Source organism: Pundamilia nyererei, unplaced genomic scaffold, assembly GCF_000239375.1.
Source record: "Pundamilia nyererei isolate P.nyererei 1_Seehausen unplaced genomic scaffold, PunNye1.0 scaffold00060, whole genome shotgun sequence".
NCBI classification, from domain to species: Eukaryota; Metazoa; Chordata; class Actinopteri; order Cichliformes; family Cichlidae; genus Pundamilia; species Pundamilia nyererei.
Genome location: NW_005187461.1, coordinates 1,676,162 through 1,695,611, shown reverse-complemented (window position 1 = coordinate 1,695,611; position 19,450 = coordinate 1,676,162). Strand labels below are relative to the sequence as shown.

At 40.6% G+C, this 19,450-nt stretch overlaps 1 protein-coding gene across 1 annotated transcript in view; it reads left to right on the top strand.

Annotated features, from left to right (window-relative positions):
* Positions 1 to 12,547: 12,547 nt before the first annotated feature.
* Positions 12,548 to 19,450, top strand: part of tmtc2b (transmembrane O-mannosyltransferase targeting cadherins 2b) — an 81,872-nt gene continuing 74,969 nt past the window's right edge. The window contains exon 1 of the mRNA XM_005734796.1: positions 12,548 to 13,029. Within this exon, the coding sequence (XP_005734853.1) occupies positions 12,947 to 13,029 (83 nt within the window). The 5' untranslated portion in view covers positions 12,548 to 12,946. The remainder of the gene's footprint in view (positions 13,030 to 19,450) is intronic.

Sequence of the window (19,450 nt, the reverse complement as noted above, 5' to 3'; positions counted from 1 at the left end):
ACTGTGCGCTTCGTTACCTCTGTGTTTGCTTTTGTATAAATGTGTTGACCATTTTCTCTTGTTTTTTTCAATCGAGGGAACAGAAGCAGATCGATGCATTGAGACTGTTTCCCATCAGACCCTCTTGGAGTCACTAGGATTAATTGATTTGACTGTCACTTCCGTTTGGACCACCAAGACATTATGTTATCTAACTATGATAAAAGAGGCAGTGTTTACACATGTGTCATGTCAAAGTCTGAATTTCAAGGCAATAAGGATATTTTATGGGAAACGAATCTACTTTGCTCTCGATTTGTGAGGACACAGCGTTTCCTACTGAGTAGCGGGAAAAATTTAATGATTAACTAAGATGACAACTCGGGATGAGCATTTGAATTTCTTTATTAGAACTCAGCATTAATACTCAGCAATAAGCTGGTGTGTTAAATTAGACATATGTGTGTCATAGAAAACCCAGGACAGCCAATTAAAAGCATTGAAAAACAGAAAACTAGCTCACGTGCCCACATTTGATTGGACACAACAAAGAAAAGAAATCGTTTTTTGAATCGCTTCCAGATGTCCAGAACAGAAAAGAGCTCAAATAAACACACGGACCTGCCCAACGCAATCTCCTTGAAAACTGAAATGTTGAGGAAAAATATCCAAACACGACCAAGCCACTGTTTATCACCAGCCAAAATATTTTCCTCGACATCCTCCACATCTGTCCCCACCCATGTCTGCTGCGTGTGGCAGCTGTGTTGAAAAGATGTGCAGATTAAAGAGTCCATTAGAGCCTCAGTGACACTGTATCCTATATCACAGGGAAGTGTGGTGGAATTGCAGAGCAGAGGGTCCGTGTAATCTAAGTTGATGATATAAACAGTTTGAAATATCACAGCACCCAAAGAACTGCGCAGGACAAAAGACATCATTATGCATGTGGAAAGATTTCACCCACGGTCATTACTCGTGATACGAGGCCACTGAGATGCTGTATCGGAGCGCTCTGTAATTTCAGATTGGACTTGGCGCCATTTCTCTCCTCTTATTATCTCCAGGGTTTTGGCAACGAGCAGGTTTGTGCATACACTGTGTGCACTCAGAAACTCTTACTTATTCATTTCTGATTTACAGTAATGGGTGATTGGATCGACCGCATCAGTAAACTGGTAAACACAGTGCACTCTAATATCTGCTCTGCAGGAATATTCATAGACTCTGTGTACAAAAGGTCACTGTAGCCTTCATTACACATTTTTTCTTTGTATAAACTCAGTTTTACGATTATGATCATTTTGTTTTTGTGGAGCCAAAAGTCACCATATTTGGACAAGATAATAGTGCACTAAATTATCAGTAGATGCTAGCAAGCGTGGTTATCATTGTACATCTGTAATATAAAACAGACAGATGGCTAGAAATAAGAACTAAGTGACAGAAGTAAAGTACTAGAAATAAAATACTACAACATGAAATTAGCCACGAAGACCAGAGATATTTTTGTATCCGAATGTAAATGTTTCTATTTTTACTCCAAAGTTGAGTATTGTAATACTATGGGAGACAATAGGTTAGCACTGGTGCCTCCCAGCAAGAAGGTCCTGAGTTCACTTCCGCCATCAGGCTGGTTTTTCTGTGCTGAGTTTTTATGTTCTCCCCGTGTTTGTGTGGGTTGTCTCTGGGTATTCCTGCTTCCTCCCACAGTCCAAAGACATGCAGTTAGTGGGGTTAGGTTACCTGGTAACTAAATTGCCCATAAGTGTTGTTGTCTGTGTCTATGTGTTAGCCCTGTGACAGACTAGTGACCTGTCCAGGGTGCAACCTGCCTCTTGTCCTAAGACAGCTTGGATAGGCTTCAGCCCCCCTGCAACCCTGAAAAAGGATGGATGGGAGTCAATAGCCATTCTACCTCAAGTGGCTATTTGAGGAACTGCATGATTTGGCACTTCCATGTTGGCTTTAGCTTTTAGCCCAATTCCTGAAAAATGAGGGCTGGTTGGTTTTTTGAGACTGGAAATAATGCTAATCAGCAGCAAACAACTCCTACTGCATCTTATTCTTTGTCAGTAGAAAACAGTCTTCTGTAACAATTCAGTTCCATTTGTCTGACACGCCCAAAGAGTGAGGGGCAGAGATAAAAAAAAAAAGAAAAGAATAAACATCATTCATGTTTTTCATTGGCACATCGACCCAAATTGCCTCACAGTCAGATCCATCTACGTAAGGCCCGGCAGATGTTCTTGTGTACATGCGACATTTAAATCCAATTTCATTACATTTGATGGAAAATATGTCGAAGTTGTTTGTGGTGTTGTGGTGTTTTGAGCAGCCAGCCTTTGTTTAGTATCTGTCATCTCTTGGCCTTGCTGGCAAACATGAGAGCAGCGAGTGCCCGAGTGCTTGTTGTGCTTAGCTTGTTTTAGAAAATGCACCGTAGACTGGAGTTTAGTTATTACAGGGTTTAGATCAGTTGCATTCAGGACATATTTTTAAACCAATGCAGTATGTTCTTTTATCGCTTTCATGTATCTCGACCCTCGTTGGCGCCTTGATCTCTGAACAACAAATCCAAACATAGCATGTCTTTTTCGATCAAGCTTCGGGTAAATGAAGCTTCATGGCATCGTGACAGGGACGAGCTCTGCGCAGTGTCACTAAATCTCAGTTCTAGCCCAAACACACATGAAACTTATTAAGTGTTTTTAAAAAACATTTGTATTTATTTGATCCCACTTGTTTGTCTCTAAAAGCATTCGTCTTTGTTGCATCATATATGTAATAGACATTATTACCAAAAAAAGATGTTGGTTTTCTCTGAAGTATAATAACACATAATCACCGAAACCACATTATATGGACAAATGACAGCAGAAGTGCATTTCTTTCAGTCCTAAACAGTGGGTACCGCACGTCTGCTTCAGATCAATCCATCCTAATATCCTGGTGTGTGGCACCACTTAAACACTGAAGCACCATGTGAATTCCTGGCTCTGAATTCTATACTTGAGCCGAGAAGAAAAGAACGCAGTAGAAATAAGGACAAAGAAACTGGAGGAACTTGCCTTAGCCTAACTTATGTGTTGTCTTCCACTACGTAAAAAGCATGCTGAACATTTTGTCGACTGAGTGCCGTCTCCTGAGAGAAAGCATGAAAGTAAGTCAGAGCGACAGCAAGAGCAGGAGAGTGGGCACAGAAGAGAAATAGAGGGAGAGGAGGATGAAGGAGAAATAGGGCGACAAGTGTGTTGGCAAAGGCGAGAGGAGGAAGACATTTGCATGCACGGCTTTGCTTGGGCACATTAGAATTCAGTGACTAGTCATTCCCGACTATGTGTTCGCTGCGCCATAAATCATAGCGCATGTTTACAGCACAGGAGCAAACTGACAGAGATGGTGTTGCTGATGCAGAGCACATCACGAGACCCCTCTGAGTGCTTCACATTCTCATTTTATGTGCAGAGATTGCAGTCTTAGCTGGATGTCTGTGCTGATGACAATCAGAAGAACATCTTGATAAAATTATTGGACTGTCTATTGACAATAGATTCTTATTTCCCAAGAACATCTTCCAGGAACTCGTTTAAATGATTTTACCTTTTACAGTTTCTGCGATATTGTCTGTCTGACTGCTTATAGCTACTTTGAGCTAATATCAAAATCATGTGTTTGAAAAAGAGAAACTTTCAGGTTAAAAGCAGATACTAGGTGTTTTGGAGATTTTCTGGGATATGGTTTTCCAGAAGTCATAATGCTGCTCTAGATACAGAAGAATCTAAACATACATTCATCAAGTGAATTCTGAGGACATGAGAACACGGATTGCAGCACCACACCATCCCTTATCCCCTACCACTCGATGGGAACACAGTGAAACTCTGCAGTCTCTCCAAACTTGACAACAAACAGCCAGGCTGTCCTCAAGGGCTGCACAGAGGCGAAATAAAAGTTGCCAAACAGGCAGCTGTCAGGCCAGCATCCTCCAAAAAGGCTCCACTTCTGAGGTCTGCCCAAAACAGTGAGGCCTCATCAAAATATCTCACAGAGAGGACTGACTTGGACAGCTGACAATAACAATCATGGGTCACTTTCAGAGAGTGACGAGTTGCCGTCATTACCTCACCAGCTCGTGAAGGTTCATCTTGGCTTCACATCTTCGTATGTGACAGTAGCAACTACACAAAAACAGATTTCATGTGTTACCATCAGACAGTCTCAACAACAACAACAATAATTAATAATAGCAATAATACCAACCATCTATTCTCTGCTGTTTATCCTTATCAGGGTGGCAGGGGGGCTGGAGCCTATCCCAGCTACCATAGCAGCCATAGTAATAAACCATAATAATAACAATATGTTCCCATTACTTTAGTTGAGCTTTATAAAAATGTCAAAGATAATATACTTTATTAAATCATTTGTTTGTTTATTTATTTTTTTTGTTTGTTTTCCACTCATTGACAGAGATGTGTAACGCAGTACATGTAACGCGTTACTGTAATTCGCTTACTTTTTTCAAGTAACGAGTAAGGTAAGGGATTACTATTGCAAAAACGGTAATGAGATTACCGTTACTTTCCCGTAGGAACGCTGCGTTACTAAAACCGTGATTTTTTTGCGAGAATGTCTCACGACAGTGACGTAAGCGAGTGCGACGTTAGTGACAACAGCTGTGTGCAGATCAACAACGGATCACATATCGAGTGCAGAGAGAGTATGAGCGTGCAGCGTTTAAAGCGTGGAAGTACTGACCTTACTTTGAGTTTGATTCCATAAAAAGTGACAAAAACATTAGTGTCCGCTGTGCGTGGGAAGAAAACTTCTTTTTACAGCGAAAAAACCCCTAAACTTCCAACAAGCACCGAGTAGCTACGACGTAATGGGAAACTCACAGAGAAACTCGCAGATTCTTCCACTGACCGCAGCACACCTGCACCAGGGTAAACCTCCGCCTACGCCACTCCTGCTTTACAGGTGAAAATAGAGCAACAGGACCGCTGAGTCTTTGACTTTATTTATTTTCTGCTGTGTTTTACTTGCATCTATTTGAAAGACTGAGTGTAAACACACAAAAAACTTATTTTATTTTATTTTATGTGCTGGAATGTGCAGAAAATAGGTTTAAATATTAAACTAATTTCTTCCAGTCAGAGAATGTTGCAGATTTTTGCTTGATGCATAAAGTTAAAAGATTAAAACTAATAAAACAAATTTTAAAAAGAGACTTTTCCATTTGATTACATTTTGTATGATGGATTATGCAGAAAAAGTAGAATTGGGCTGAAAGATCTATCGCTTTATCACCTCTTCAGGTTGTAAATCATATTTTTAAAAAGTAACTAAGTAACTAAGTAATTAATTACTTTTGAAAATAAGTAATCAGTAAAGTAACGGGATTACTTTTGGGGGGGAAGTAATCAGTAATTAGTTACTGATTACTTTTTTCAAGTAACTTGACCAACACTGCTCATTGACAAGGTGATTCCCAAAGAGCCATTACTTAAAAACTTGCATATGTTGATGTGATGTGTAGCGTGTCCTTAAAAGAAATGAGGAAAATGCACAAGTGGTGGAAAAAAGAAGGCGTGTCAGGCCTAAAAAATGCACAGTTTCTAGATGAACAGTATCTGAAAGTCAAAAATCCACCAAAGAACAGAAGCTGAGAGATGTGTCGGGGCCTTCACTGAATCATCAGAAATGACTGCAATAAAAGGGTCGCTGTCAAGAAGGCATTCTTAAAGAACAGAAGCAAGAAAAAAGGCTGAGGTACACCAAATTACACAAGAACTGCAGTGAAATCAGCTGCAACGAGTCTGATGGATTGATGAAATAAAATTTGAACTTTTTGGTTTAATTAGCTGTCAATATGTGCAGAGAAGTTAGGGAAAGTACAACAGTGAGTATAGCCATCTGTGAAACAGGGTGGAGGCTCTACCACAGTTTAAAGAAGAGTCTTGAAGCCCAGAGGACTATTTGTGAAGGCTAATTAAAGAAATTCTGAGAAAGCTTGCCAAGGAGAGTTCAGGCTGTGCTGAAAAATGAAGGTGGTCATACCAAACTTTTAAACTTGTTAGAATGATAAACACATTTTTTTAAAACTCAGTTTTTGCCTCACATGCTGTATTTTCATGTTTGTGCAAATTTTAATGAAAACATTGTAGCACCTATTTCCCATAGCCTTGAAACATATACAAAATCAGGTGACTTAAGACTTTTTGCGCATGATTGTATTTTATAACCTCAGAAAGTCTACAAAGTGTCAACAAACACTTCAAATACACCAAATAAAGGAGCTTTGTGTGGAATTTTTTATTAGTTAAGAAACTTCAAGATCAACAATCCAAAGTCCACAATTTTAAATGCCCTAAGTTTTAAGTGCTTTGTATTTGTCATGGTTTTATGGGCTGCAGGGACATTAATAATGACTAATTTCTGCACTTTTCCTTTTGCGAATTATGTCCAAATTTATTTGGGCATGGGGGGGTTTTTTTGTGCTGTTTAAGTAATTGGCCAGTGTCATATTCACGAACATGTTTCCTTTTTTCCTTCTGGTTGTTTGCATCCATGTTCCCTCATTCAAACGTCTCCTTAACTGCAGACGAGCCGAGAGACTCGCGACCAACCACCATGTAATTCTATGTAAGTCTCAAGACATCAGAAAACACAGAATTCCTTGTCATCACCAAGACGTTTATTCATAGTTTGGCCTCCTCTGCCGTGCATTTAGCAGATACAGAGAGCAGAGAGACTGCAGGCAGAAGAGACCTGAGCTGACGTTTGAAGGAATCTTCGACTCGGTTTTCTTCTTCAATCCTCTGCTGAACACATTAGCTCCGATCAGCTGTGGTTCTCATCAGAGGCACTCAGGCTGAGGATCAAATGTTACACTTGGGGAAAAAAACCCTGAAATAAACACACGCTCCTTTAAACAGACACACTGGTTTATATACATGTGCAACACATCTAGACACTCGCAGTGGAACAACACAACTACAGTCCTGGGATTCATAGCTCAGGTTGTTGCGACAGATTCAGCTGTGTCTTCAATAAAAAGATTATAAACATCCTCTCGTGACATGTTTATAGGATTTGGGTGACAGATTTCACTGGAAAATCTTTAAATGGTTAAAATGATTCTTTATTTTTCTTTTTTCATGCCATTAAAAAACAACAACAAAGATATAAGAGAAAAATGTCCTTGCACCAGATTTACCTGCACATTCCTCTCTATATGCAGTCCTGAGGCCAAAAGGTGCACTTTTATATAATATATCTAATCAAATATTGTACATATTCAGGATACTAGACTCAAAGATGATAATATAATCAATAATCAGTAGTATGCATACATGCTCCGGCAGGATTCACAAACAAATACACATTTTAAACCTACAACCCCAGTGTCGAGAAAATCCCCAAACATAAAAACGTTTGCATGTTTGACACCTTCAGAAAATTAAGTAACGTGCCCTCAAGGCTGGAATCCCAATAATAAGCTGCATGTGTTTGCACTCTGGTAGTTTTTTGTACCTTGCCAGATACTAGTGAAAGTATCAGTAAAATAAGAACAACGAAACACAGCTAAGAAGAAAGGCAAACATGCATATTTTATATATTTTAATACTATACATTTATATATTTGGACTCTTACTGAGAATTCAAAGTTTTATCTGCTTCACACCTGCACATTTTAAATGAACCTAACATGCATCCAGATTTAAAAGGTTTGTTTTTAAAGTGTTCTAATTGGTTTAGGCCCCTGGTAAAGGCCTGGGAGCCTGAGGGTCCTGGGCAGTATCCTAGCTGTCCCTAGGACTGCTCTGTTCTGGACAGAGATCTCCGATGTTGTTCCCGGGATCTGCTGGAGCCCCGTGCCAAGCTTGGGAGTCACCGGACCTAGTGCACCTAGTGCTCCGATTACCACTGGGACCACTGTTACCTTCACCCTCCACATCTTCTCGAGCTCTTCTCTGAGACTTTGTTACTTCTGAAGCTTCTCATGCTCCTTCGTCCTGTTCTACAAACCATTTCTTCCTTTTTCTGTATAATTTTAAATATTCCTTATGGTGCTTTCGTTCACTTATTTGTTGAGACTTTGTTAAGGATCAGGGTCTATTAAACAGTTTTAAACCATGTCTGGTTGTTGAAGTATCCTAAGGACAATATCAAGAGACAATATTACAAGATTGCTCAAGCAGAAGATCATTTCTGTGCCATAGAAAGACATAAATGTTCATTTTTGCAGCTTTTAAAGATTAAACACGACCCACAGTTATATTGTTCAGTGGAGTCGGTCCAGTACCAGCCATTATCGAGGCAGAGGTTAGGAATAACGAAGGTTTCAGTGATTTTCTCTGGAGTGGAGATGTTGATTCATCCGTGGAAAGACCTTGCTGCGGGTAATTTCATTATGCACATGAGAAGGAGCGCCTCTGTGCCTGTGCTGAAAAGAACACGGGCGGCGTGCTGCTGGCAGCACACGTACGGCCTGGCACGGTAATCTGTATACCACCGCCACCGCAGTGATCTCCTGATCAGTTGCAGTTGTCCACTTTCCTTGGGTTGAGTTAACAGGAAAAATGGCATCCACAAAAAAGCCACAGCATTCCTCTGACAATGCCTATGTCTGTATAGCATAAACAGATGGAAGATCTTGGCTAAGCTCAGCCTGGGCTTAACTTTATTCGAGGATCTATTGTTTTTCTTTTTCCTTTTTTGAAAGCTAGAGCAGGCTGCTGCTGTTCTGGCATCTGCTCCTGTGGAGAATTTGGTTCCTAAACAAGAAGAAAGGGAAGTTACCAAAGCCACCGTTGCTAATGATAAGAAAAATTCAAGAAGACATTTAATATTATACATTTCACAGTGTTACAGTAAACCATGGGAATGGTTCATTTTCTCCATCATTCTCTGGTTTTCTGTTCTTGTAGACAGTTTTTATTGTTCTCCTTCCTTTATGTCTTTGGGCCATAAAAATCCCGTCTCCTTTTCCATGTTGGCTTTAAACCATTTCTGTTGTTGTGGCAGATGTTTTTATGCTTAAAGTCTATGAAATGTTAACAATGCAAACATATTCTTGCCAGCTTTTACATCATTAGCAGAGACGACTTGTAATATGCATGCACATTTTTTAAAATCAGTTATTCTTCTATAGCTTGTTTTAATTTTCACATAGAAAATCACACGAATCTTTCTCAGAAAGATTTCTGGCTTTAAGGAAAAAAAAATCCCTTCTTCGCCAGAGATCAAGACTTTCCTTCTCTACTTAAACTTGAGAGAAAAAGAGAAGAGCAGCACGCCTGACACTGCAGGAGGCATCGCGGTTCAAAGGAAGATGCAGAGTATGTGGATGGATTCCTAAGTTGGTTGTGGATACTTGTTGAGAAAAAGGTAGTGCAGATCTTCAAAACACAGTTAAAGAACCTGAGGTTATGTACCTCTGATTTGGGCAAGTTTGTCCTAAAGATAATAGAAAGTGCTTTCTTCTCTGCTCACAATTTAATTGCTTTTTAAATTGGATCTGTTTCTGTCTATGTACCAGCGCCCCACGAAAATGTGTTGGAGAGAGAATCTATGTGAGAGAACTGTTATCGCCATATTTAGAAGCAGTTCAGTCTAATCTTCCTGACATCACACGAGCAGGCGCCTTAAATCTCCCAAGACCAGCGCTCAATACGACACCATCCACTGGAGAAAGTCCATCAAACTCCCTTCTCCTCAGTTTGAGTCAGAGTTAATGAGCCTGTCGTGTGGACAGACTTGCAAACTCTCCAGTGAAAAAGAGAACAACAAATTATATTAATTGAAATGCCACTCCTCTTCATTTGATGGACACCTTCCTTTTTTTTACCTCCACTCAGCATTATGTTTCCACTGATGCTTCCACCATCAGCTCTCAAGCGAAAAGTAATTTGCTCAAGATAGTTTACTGCTGAGTAAGCAGTGTCGAGATGATATTCGGAGCTCGTATCTCGAACTAATGATGTCATGTTGTCCCTGATTGCTAAAAAGCTGAGGTCTGATATCCTGCAGACAAAAGTGGGAGAACGCACGAGGAATAAAAGAAAGTTCACATTCCTAACCCTGGTCAAGATAACATTTATTACATTCTGCTGATATTAAATGTTTTCTTATTTGATATTGTGCAGAATGCATATTCCTCCAAACCGTCCACAAAGTGGATTAAGCTGCTTGGCTTCATGCAAAGCCATACTTCAGAAAGCCTGCATTTAGTGTCACTTTCTGCTTTAACATGCTCACGTTTGCATCATTATTTTCATTCCATGCACGGGCGATTTGCGGCTCAGATGTGGCGTTCAACCTACTATTAGTCGTGTCCTTGTAATTTCTTTTACCGTCCAGGATCCGTACAGGGAGGTCTTCTTCTGTCATACATCGGGCAACACTCCCGCTCCCTCCACCCTGCCAGGACACTCTTCTTTCTCTCATTCACCCCCAGACGCACATGTTTTAACTTTGGTGAAACATTTATATGTGTGACTCTGAGAACTAACCATCATATATATACATATATATATGTGTATATATATGTGTATATATATATGTATATATATATATATATATATATATATATCAAGTGGGTTATGTTCATAATGATATATTATGAATTTTATTTAAGGATCCAGTGATCAGAGGTGTGGTAAGTAATCTATGCGCTTTGAACCTGAAAATAAATGTATTTATGGACCTGATGAAAATAAATAAATAAAAAGGAGCATGAATAATCAGTCAACAGAGAAATGTAGACTCTAAGCCAAAAAACAGAAAAACTTTGATCAGACTAATTAATTCCTGAAATGTATTACATCACAGTGTCCTGCTGCTGTCCTGTGAAAGGCTACATTGAAATGCTGCCCTGACAGATGGGGCTTGCCTATTGAAACAACCTTGAATCAACAGCAGTCGCCAGACTACTGACTTTGTCTGCAACACTTTTGCAATTATTCTTTTCTTCTCTTCTTTCTTTGCCGCTGGTCTAATACCTCCTTGTGTTGTGCAATATACTCTTAAAGGAAGTCCAAGAATCATGTTAACGGTCGTGATGATCATTTTAATTTCGAAATGCAATGTATTGTTTTTGGAAATGTAGAAACACGCTGGCCATGTAAAAGTGATAATAAAAGACTAAGTCTGGGAAAGTTTAATAATTACCAGACACTGAATTTACTCATCATGAAAAAGAACACCCAGCTTTGTTTTGCTTGTTCACTTCTAAAGTGGCAATTTTGTGCAATCACGGGAAAATCATCGGAAATGTTCGGTATTTAGCTAAGGACAATGCATTCAGTTGTATATTAGAGGCTGAAATAATTTACCTTGTTTAGTCTTCTCACAGATATTCTTGGCCTAAGGGCCCTCTAGTGGTCCCTTTGGGCCCAGCTTTACAACTTTTCCGACCCTTGTTGAGGAGAAAGAAGTTCCTGAAAACACACTGTGGCGACTCATTGTTCAGGGTGGTAAACATATAATCTGCTCTTCACATCAAAAGCAGGAAAAGATTTTCCCGTCATCATTTATCCAAGAAAGTCAGTCTTTTAGGTCAAAGTGATCTCTGCTCTCACACCATCTTGTCATTGGACTGACATAAATTACAAAAATGTAGCTTTTAATAAGTAACTGTTATTTTTTCTGTCATAAGAATCGTCATCAAGGCAAGCGCACAGGATGTGTGCGTCTGCTTCAGCTGCTGCTCCCTGTATGTCTACATGTGCAGCAAACTGAAGCCACATTTAAAGTAGAGGGAAATATTTCTTACAGCCAAGCAAGCCTGTGTTTCTTTAATTATTAATTCTCCTACGTAAGCAATAATAGCTCTAGCCAGCAAATATATTATATGTTATTGTCTTTTGTAGATGTTAGATGAGCGCCACAGATTACAGTGACAGGTTTTATGAAATTTAATATGATATTCGTTCATGAAGCATACCCTCGAACTCCACTCTAAGGACCACCTTGACATTATGGACTACTCTTAGCGGTATTAAGTGACCCCTACCAGCGGTTCTCAGCCCCACCTAGTGTGATTTATCCCCTTTCTAGAGGAGGGGAGGTGCGCATGCGCTCGGGTTCTCTCAAACCACATGTGTTAGGAGCATAGCTGCGTCAAGTTTGCAGAAATGCGAAGGTTTGGAGCGGAAGTGAAGTAGATTAATCGTCCATATTAAGTCTTAAGGTTTGACAGAAATGAAGTTATATTAGAAAACTAAATATTAATTATTAAAAGAGTATATATAAAAATCCTATATGGGGGAGCTCACTGAATAATATAAAGCTTTGTTAAAATGAACCTCATGTGTGGTCAAAAAGCAGTTATGTGTCTTTTACGCCTTGTTTTATCTGCTCATCTACATCCTCACACTACATCGCAGGACTTTCATTAAATAAGGCTACCGTGTTCTTTTGTCAACCTTTAGATGCACTTGGACACCTGTTTTTGTTCGCGCTGCTCACTGCAAAGTTTATTTTGAAAGTCTACTCGGATGTTGGACAATTCCAGACTGTCTGACTTGACCTCTGTCTCAATCGCTACGTTTAGCCAGCAGCGGCCGCTGAGCATCAGAGGCTGATCCTCCTCTGTGTCAGGGAGGCGTGCTGCGTGTGTTGTCACAGATCCACGAAACGCTGCTCGTGTTTTATTTCCTGCCCAACTCTCAGCGGGATAAAAAGCTCTCGGGCTCAGACCCAACATGGGTTAGAAAGAAAGCCACCTATGGATTATCCACTTTGCGCACTTCAGCGAGGATGATGGGGGGGAGAGAATGGACTTGTTTTCGCAGAGACATCCTGACAAAGACGGGGACTGAGAGGGACTAGAAACCGGGACTCGCTGCTTCTCTGTGTCTCGCTTTGCATCTTTTTAATTTTCTTTATTTTTTTCTCATTTCCCAGTTTGTTTAGTTTTGTTTTTGTTAGTATTTCCCCGCGCGCGTGCGAGGCAGAAATGTTTGCAGAATTGCTGTGCGGCGCCGTGGCTCTGGTCCTGTATGTCAACACTCTGGGCGCCGATTTCTGCTACGATGACAGGTACTTGAGTGAATGAATGACATCCAAACGCACGGTGCTGTATCCACTAGCAGGAAACCTCATCGGTTCTGTAGAGAAGCGATGATTTACAACTTGGAGGAAGGAGGCATTTCATTGCGTCAGCATCAAAACAGAGCGTTGTGTCTATCACTACAAACAGTCCGCTTGAAGGCAGGTATCACGTATCGGTAGTTTGTGCTCTGAGGAGAAGCTGAGTGATGGAAATGTCCCACTGCTTTGAAAGTCACTGTCAGAGTCCACAGTCCAGACACGTGCTTGTTTGTGACATGTGTGGCAGCTGCCTTGAAAGATAATTCCTTTGGGCTAATATTTCAACATTCCCGTGTTACAGCTGATCTGTCTTGGATCACAGCTTGTTGTTTTTCCGTAAGTTGAAAAGTGTAGTCAGGCAGCGCGGCCTCAGAAATAACTTCTTCAAAGTCTCAAAGTCTTGAGATGTGCTGGGGAATCAATTGATCCCAACAGGAAAAAAAATGTGCCTCATATCTCTGCAGCAGTTCCACACATGCACGAGTGTGCAGAGCGTTTTCTTATTCATTTACTTAAAAGAGGCAACGTTGTAACCCATTTCATTGGTTTGTGGGCTCAGTCGCTGTTATGCAGGGAAATGCATTACTCATAGCTGGCCTTTTGATATTTGATGGCTGAATGGTTGTCAGTGCCTCCGGCTCCTTACTCTCCATCCATTGCCTTGATGTAGGTCAGCTGCATGCACATTTTATGCTCCTATCACTGTATCAACATCCTATCAATATTACTACAGCCAGTATTCATAGTTGTCAGTCTGGGATGCTTTTTCTCTGAACAGAATATTGTGCAGTGCTGTGCATTTATTATATGTGTCTTAAAGAGTAAAGCACGCACAGAGAATACAGCTTAGTGTACAAACACTGAACGTGGTGTATTTCCTGCACATCTCTGCTCACTGCTCTGGATATAGAACATTTCCTGCTGAGCACATCCCCCCTGGTCTTTTTCTTTCTTTCTTTTTTTTGCTGAAAGTGTGACACTTTTTCTTTTACAGTTGTGTGTTGCTGTGCGTTTTGCACTTGGTGCTTAGGTCGGGTGATTCACACACTTACATGATAGGAAGGTGGAGAGGTGAGAGCCGGCTGTTGGATAGCCCCTCCAAGTTTGAATGTAATACAGACGCCAAACCTTGATAATTCTATGAGGAGATGTTAACATAATTGTAAAATAATTATTTATTACCGCAGGATTTTGGCTCCAAATTTTTTCTGGCTTTTTTGGTAAAACAGATGAGTGACCGAATTCGCCCATCCCAGCCGGGGTTTTGCTCTGACGTACAGTATTCTGTCTCTGACATCTTGTTCTATTGCAGGCTATCTGTCACATCCAGCGTTATCTGTTTTTAACACCGTGTGTTCCAGGCTTGCAATTAGCAGCCGTCTCCTGTCCCCCCCTGGGCTCCACCGAGAGCGAGGCGGGAGGAGAGAGGAAGGGTGTGTGCGGCGGTGCTGTATCATTTTAAGTACAACAGTCCTGGGCACACAAACTGATCTGACTTGCTAATGCTGGGTTAGGTTTGAAAAAAGATGATGTCTTTATGCTGTCATTATGGAAAATACTACATTTGTAATGGCAATAAATCAGCCTTCGAGCTTGCCATTACTAAACACCCTGCAGCCTTTAGAGTGGATTTATTTAAACTGTGACACTAATTTATGCATCATTCAGATATTGTTTTTCATAAACTAAAAGGACACCAGAGTTACAGAATATAACGACGGCATGCCCCAAAATAAAGATTTATAGCTTCGATTGAACTTTTTATGGTAAACAGCTGAGGAGAACAAAATAAATATAGCTGTTTTTCACAAGGCGGCATTGATTCCTGTCGGTGAAAAGATAGATTGTGTTTCTCCTTTGCTGCTGGCTGTGAAACTAATGCCCAGACTTAAATCAGTTTGTGATTTAAAATCAAAATTCAAGATTGCAGTGTGCATAAAATGCCTGGGGGGCACAAAGATGCCATAGAAGAGACACCTGAGGATTCATAGTTGCTTTGTAGCAGTGCTTTTTTTGTTTTCTTCAAATTCATTCTTCTCATGGTATCAGGAGTGCCTCGGTCACATGCGTCTTATCATATGTGTGTTCAGTGGTTACACATTAATAACTTTATGCCTGGTAACCAAGGCGGTAACCAAGGAAGTTCACATTTAAAAGGAGAGGGGAAACTTTTGTTTACACATGTTTAATTATTTTTGTCCAGAGTCTAAATAAAATAATTCCATGCAAGTCAGTTTTCTGACCCTGCAGCCGGTAATGCCCCTCATTTGATACGAATGACAGCGTGGAGGAGCGACCTGCTCGCCACGGCCAAATTCCCGCGGGGAGGGGGCTTTTCCTTTCCCTCCCTGGGACACAGTCATCATTAGCACATACACAGCTTTGACACCTGTACTGGAAAATGGGAATCATACGTCATGTAGTTAATATCAGCACTGCTGCAATCTACAGTTAGGGCTGAGCGAAGGAATGGGAGAGCTCAGATAAACGTCAGACGAGAAATACTGGTGCAATATTCTGTAAGCCGTGTGCACCAGGAACTCGCGTGATAATGAAAAGACCTCCGTGGTTTGATTGCAGGATTCTTTTATTCGGTTATAAAAACCTGTTGAGCGCAGGTTAATCAAGGTGACGGTGTTTTTAATGAAGCTTAAAAAGCTGCCAAATTCTCCATTTAATAGCTGTAAACACTGGACTGTTTTTAAGATATATTTCACCCCCAACACACACACACACTGGCTTTATGGATTATTGTTCACTGTCAGGAGTTTGATGGATGTGATGAACTGCACCCACCTCATTTTTCCAGCCTCGTGTTATGGTGTACAATTTGACTGTGTGAGGATGTGTGAAGGTTGTGGGTCACGCTGAAGGACGCAGCCTCCCTGGGCATGGCCAGTGATTTATAATGGTCAGACAGTTGGTAACGGCGAGTCATCGTACAGCTCCACGCACTGAAAGTTTTATTAGAGAAGTTGGGATTGAGGGCAGAACCAAAAGCTGCTTTGCTGAGGCAGTTTATGTGAGGTTTGGGTGGTGACTCATGTTGACACCACCCAAATGTTATAGTAAATATGGTGAAGGAAAAATAAACTATTAAATATTTGTTTTTAGTTCAGATTAATTCAAGTTTTCTTCAAGTTTAACTTCAGAGACGTGTAGACAACCTTAATCTGGCCTCTGAGGTGGAGACCAGACTACTTTGACCTACCTGCCCCAGTATAGGCTTGTCCATAGCTGTCTCTTCTTTGGCACAGTGTCACTGCAGTGATCTTGAACCCTACTCTCATAGCCTATACTGTAGGATTGCTGCTTAGCATTGTGGTTATCTTGAGGGCCCAAGGGCGGCAACCCAGCAGCCTGAATATCTCTACTTTTTTCCCCAGTCAGGGTTTCTTAGCCTGCGCCCTGTAATTATCGTCCTGCCTGCAGAGAGGGACTCACGACATGGTTTCGTAGATGTAGCTACGCTGCTGTTTCTCTCTGCATCTTTTTTCCCTCCGTCTCTCTTCCTTTCAGCTACCCCCCCAAAAACCTTTAGGCCCCCGGCTTCTATCATCCAGCGTCTCCAGATGGTCTCGTTCGGTAAGCAGTTTAGGGTTTTTCTCCCTTCACCAGTTTCAGGGGGAGCATTTGAAGTGGATTCAAATGTAGGTTGTTTGTTGCTTGTAGTTGCCAGGATGGAGACATCAGAGTTCATGCTGACAGTCAGTGAAGATAGACAAAATAATATAATGCATTAAAACTCATGTATTTAGTTTTTCAAAGGGGCCATAATCACTGTTTAGAATAGATCGAATCTGTGTAATGCAACCAAAACGACAAACGTGCACATAATTATCACCTGACTCTGTGATACACAGAGCTTTCCAGCATTTTTCAACTCATCATTTATGTTACGGCCTTCAGATTAGCTGCTTTGATTCATTCTCACCGCTCTTATATGGTTTTCCATCACAACAGATTCATATTCCTCGATTGCTTTTCCCAGCACCAAGTATCAGACTGAAAAAGTGAGGCAGAAATAATATTGGAGTCAGGTTTCCTCTATTCCCGAACAATTCAGTTGAAGAAAATTAAAGCTCTTTTGTGTAAATGTGAAGAACTCTTTAATCTGTCAGTTTTAGGTTGCAGTGCTGTTCTGTTAAATTCAGTTAAATAAAACTTTACATATTAAGTCTTTTTAACTTAATGTCCTTTAACGGGAAAGAGTTCTCCACTCAGCCAGGGCTTTTCTAACATGTGGTAAACATTTACACGTGTTAGAAAGCATTAAAATAGACCCAAAAAATCATAGGTCTGTTTTTACCAAAGCTGTGATCTTTTCCTAAAACTAACCTAATCCTAACCCAGCAGTCATAGATGCAAACAAACATGAACCCCAATCTCCTGGGTCAAAGTCCTTCACGTTTGACTTGAAAGACTCTGTGATCTTGAAATTTTATGGACATTAACATATGTAATGATTCTTATCTTCAAAGTTATCGCAAATATATTAGAACAAAAATTTAAAAAAGATATATTGCAAATTTAAATCAAGTTAAAAATGCAAAGAATTCGTTTTAAAAAAGCACAGATGAAAGAGCTGTAACGGTTTTCTTCAGTGCGACTCTGTTGTCAACGGTAAGAACCTTGGGTCCTGCATTTCCTTCCTTCGACTGCCAGACTGCATAATCTGCTGGCAGGATAGGAAGGAGACATGTGGGAGGTATCCTACTCACTCCTGGTGGCTCCACACTTTCTCTAATGAATATTCTAGCAGGAATGTTTCTGATTATCAGTTACAGATTTTTAGCTCCAGTGTGAGTCTGTTGACATTCCACGTGTGAGCGCTGCCAGTGTGCGGTGAATGTGACAACTTTTTGAAATCTTCATTACAGTATCTCTCAGATTTCCCTTCAAATGTACCAGAAAGAGAAAAGGAAGAAAGACGATTCTTCTTTTAAAACATGACTCCTTCACACCAGCGCGGAAAGATCGGCTCACTTTCAACCACAGAAAGATTGGATCTCAATTTTCCCAAGTTCTCGTTTTCCAACAGATAGCCAGTGAGGGTAGAAATTGTTATTTTCTCTCTCACCACAATTGCAAGATAAGCTAGCCTGGCAGAAATTCGTTTGTTTCTAAAAATACGATTAATGAGGGGTTCTGATATGTTTCTTTTCTTTCCAACAAAACCCCACAGAATTGCTCGAAGCATGCGTCTTGGATGGAGTGAGTTCATATTCAGGGTAATAGGAATCAGCTGAGTAGAAACGATGCTACTCTGACTCCTACACGCTGTCATCGGGCCCAGAATATGGCCACGCTGCATCTTTGTTACTGCACCGAAACTCCTGAAGTTCATTTAAAAAATGTTGGCTCTTATGTTGCATTCACTGTGGTGAGGACAGAAAGGGGGAAATAAGACAGAAAGACCTGCATATCTGTAAACATGCAATGGAGACTAAACTTGAGAAAGCGTTTCATTGGTGGATGTCCTAACATGTAAAAATGCACACAAAGAATATTCTGGTGGTTGAACCAGTAAAAAACATTCAGCAAACGGTCGTGTGGTTGTGGCACGGCAGGACCTGCTGATGCACTGAATGCTTCAGCCACAACTTCCTGTACAGCGTTTGCGGTCTGAGGAAGTTTGGGATTTTTTGGAAACTTTTTTTCCCCACAATGCTTTGTGTGACTTCTTGTAAACCACTAACTGTTAATTAAATACAAAGCAGATTTCAGCAAGACGGATTAAGAATCAATTTGAATTTAATGCTGTGAAATTTGGTTTTCGTATTCATGGTCTTTAGAGGATAAATTCTCAATTTTGCTTGTGTATTCTCCCCATACCTGCACGGGCGCTCTCTTGGTACTCTGCCTTCCTCCCACAGTCCAAAGATGTGCATGTTAGGTTAATTGTTTATCCTAAATTGGTCACGGGTGTGAATGAGAGCATGAAAGGTTTTCTGTCTCTCGCTGACAGACTGGTGACCTGTCCAGGGTGGACCCTGCCAGCTGGGATAGACTCCAGCCCAGCATTTAGTTCATAGCATTGTTGTTCTGTGAGTATAGCCTCAGAAAACAATGACAACAAAGTGGCCTTGAATTTCTCTTACAACTATTAAAATATCCAGTAGAGCAGGGCGATATGACCAAAAATATTTATCACGATATACATTTGAAAATTGGCGATAACGATATAACTGACGATATAATTGATACGAAATACTTTACAACTCCACAACTTTATTAGTGCAAAAAAACCCCCATCAATGTATTTTCACTTAAACAAGCAAATTCCTCGCTGACAGTTTAACCAAAAGGCATTTCCAGTGGAAACTGGCCGACATATCCTCAGCATAACCATGTATAATATCCACAAAAC